Genomic DNA, 1,475 nt, shown 5'->3' with positions numbered 1-1,475 from the left:
CATAACATTTTCTTTTTGATTAACTTAAAGAGACAAGCATACAAGTAAGCAAGATGACAGTGAGCATTCAAGACATTAGGCTCAATAACATAGACCTAAGCAATGAAGAACTAAAGACAGGATTGAAAGGTTCCAACTAACGAGCAACTATTAATCTAAGGTGCAATTGGACTTCCAGAATTAAGTAACAATACAACCTTCGAGTGATGGTTTCTAGTTGTCCTCCTCTTTGTCATTGTCTATAGTCTTTGCTACTTTACCTCCTTGGATGAAGGTGCACCATTTCCTCATAAGGTTCCTGCAAAGTTATTGGAAGTTGCTTGTTCCTGAAGCACTTGAAAAATAGTTAGCTTGCATGTATGCTAGTGAACTTCTGACCTGAAATTGGTGTGTGAACACCAAACTTAGTTTCTTGCCCAGTACAAAAGTTTGCATATATGCAGAGAACCTTATATCATGTTGTTAACCAAACAATTCTTAATAGAAACTAAACTACAGCTAAGTGATTCCCTTGATTGGTTGGAGCTAGCAATGTGTTTTTGGGGGTGTAGTGTGATTCTAACTAATATCTTTGGTGGAACACCAAACTTAGAATTACACTTTCACTCTTGGATTGTTTTGGTGTGGAACACCAAACTTAGCTCCTCATAATACAAGGGAAACAACTTGTGATTTTTATTGAGGTGAAGATGAAAAGGAAACTACCTCAGGTTGGGTTGCCTCCCAATAGAGCGCTCTTTTAGCGTCGCTAGCTCGACGATTTCTCCATTACTTGAGATGATACTTTACTCTGGGGTTTTCCCCCATATTGCCCATATAATGCTTCAGCCTTTGTTCGTTCACAGTGAAAGTCCTCTCTGAACTTTCATCCATGATTTCTATGTGTCCATATGGCAAGACTTTTGTGACAAGAAAAGGTCTGGACCACCTTGATTTGAGTTTTCCTGGGAACAGTCTCAATTTGGAATTGTAGAGGAGTACTTGTTGCCCCTTTTCGAAACTCCTGGGTGCAATATGCATGTCATGTCTTCTCTTTGCTTTTTCTTTATAAATCTTGGCATTTTCATAGGCTTGTGATGTAAATTCCTCCATCTCTTGCAGCTGCAAGATCCTCTTTGCACCAGCAGTAATGCTGTCAAAATTCAGTATCTTGAGAGCCCAGAGAGCTTTGTGTTCCAGCTCCAGCAGTAAATGACATGCTTTCCTATACATCAGTTGATATGGGGACATTCCAATTGGTGTTTTGAATGCTGTTCGGTATGCCCAAAGAGCATCATCTAGCTTCTTCGCCAAATCCTTTCTTGATGCACCTACAGTCTTTTCCAAAATTCTTTTTAGCTCTCGATTGGATATCTCAGTTTGGCCACTTGTTTGGGGATGATAAGGTGTGGCAACCTTATATTTTACCCCATATCATAGGAGGAGAGCTTCTAGTGGTCTGTTACAAAAATGATTTCCTCCGTCACTGATAAGTG

General features: G+C 39.7%; 1 protein-coding gene across 1 annotated transcript; it reads right to left on the bottom strand.

The window, feature by feature from the left end:
* Positions 1-768: 768 nt before the first annotated feature.
* Positions 769-1,230, bottom strand: LOC107489509 (uncharacterized). The gene has a single exon (XM_016110267.1). It carries the CDS (start codon positions 1,228-1,230, stop codon positions 769-771), a length of 462 nt encoding a protein of 153 aa, XP_015965753.1.
* Between the last annotated feature and the right edge of the window lie 245 nt (positions 1,231-1,475).

The sequence above is a fragment of the Arachis duranensis genome, chromosome 5 (assembly GCF_000817695.3).
Source record: "Arachis duranensis cultivar V14167 chromosome 5, aradu.V14167.gnm2.J7QH, whole genome shotgun sequence".
In the NCBI taxonomy this organism is placed as follows: Eukaryota; Viridiplantae; Streptophyta; class Magnoliopsida; order Fabales; family Fabaceae; genus Arachis; species Arachis duranensis.
This window is presented reverse-complemented; position numbering and strand designations above follow the sequence as displayed.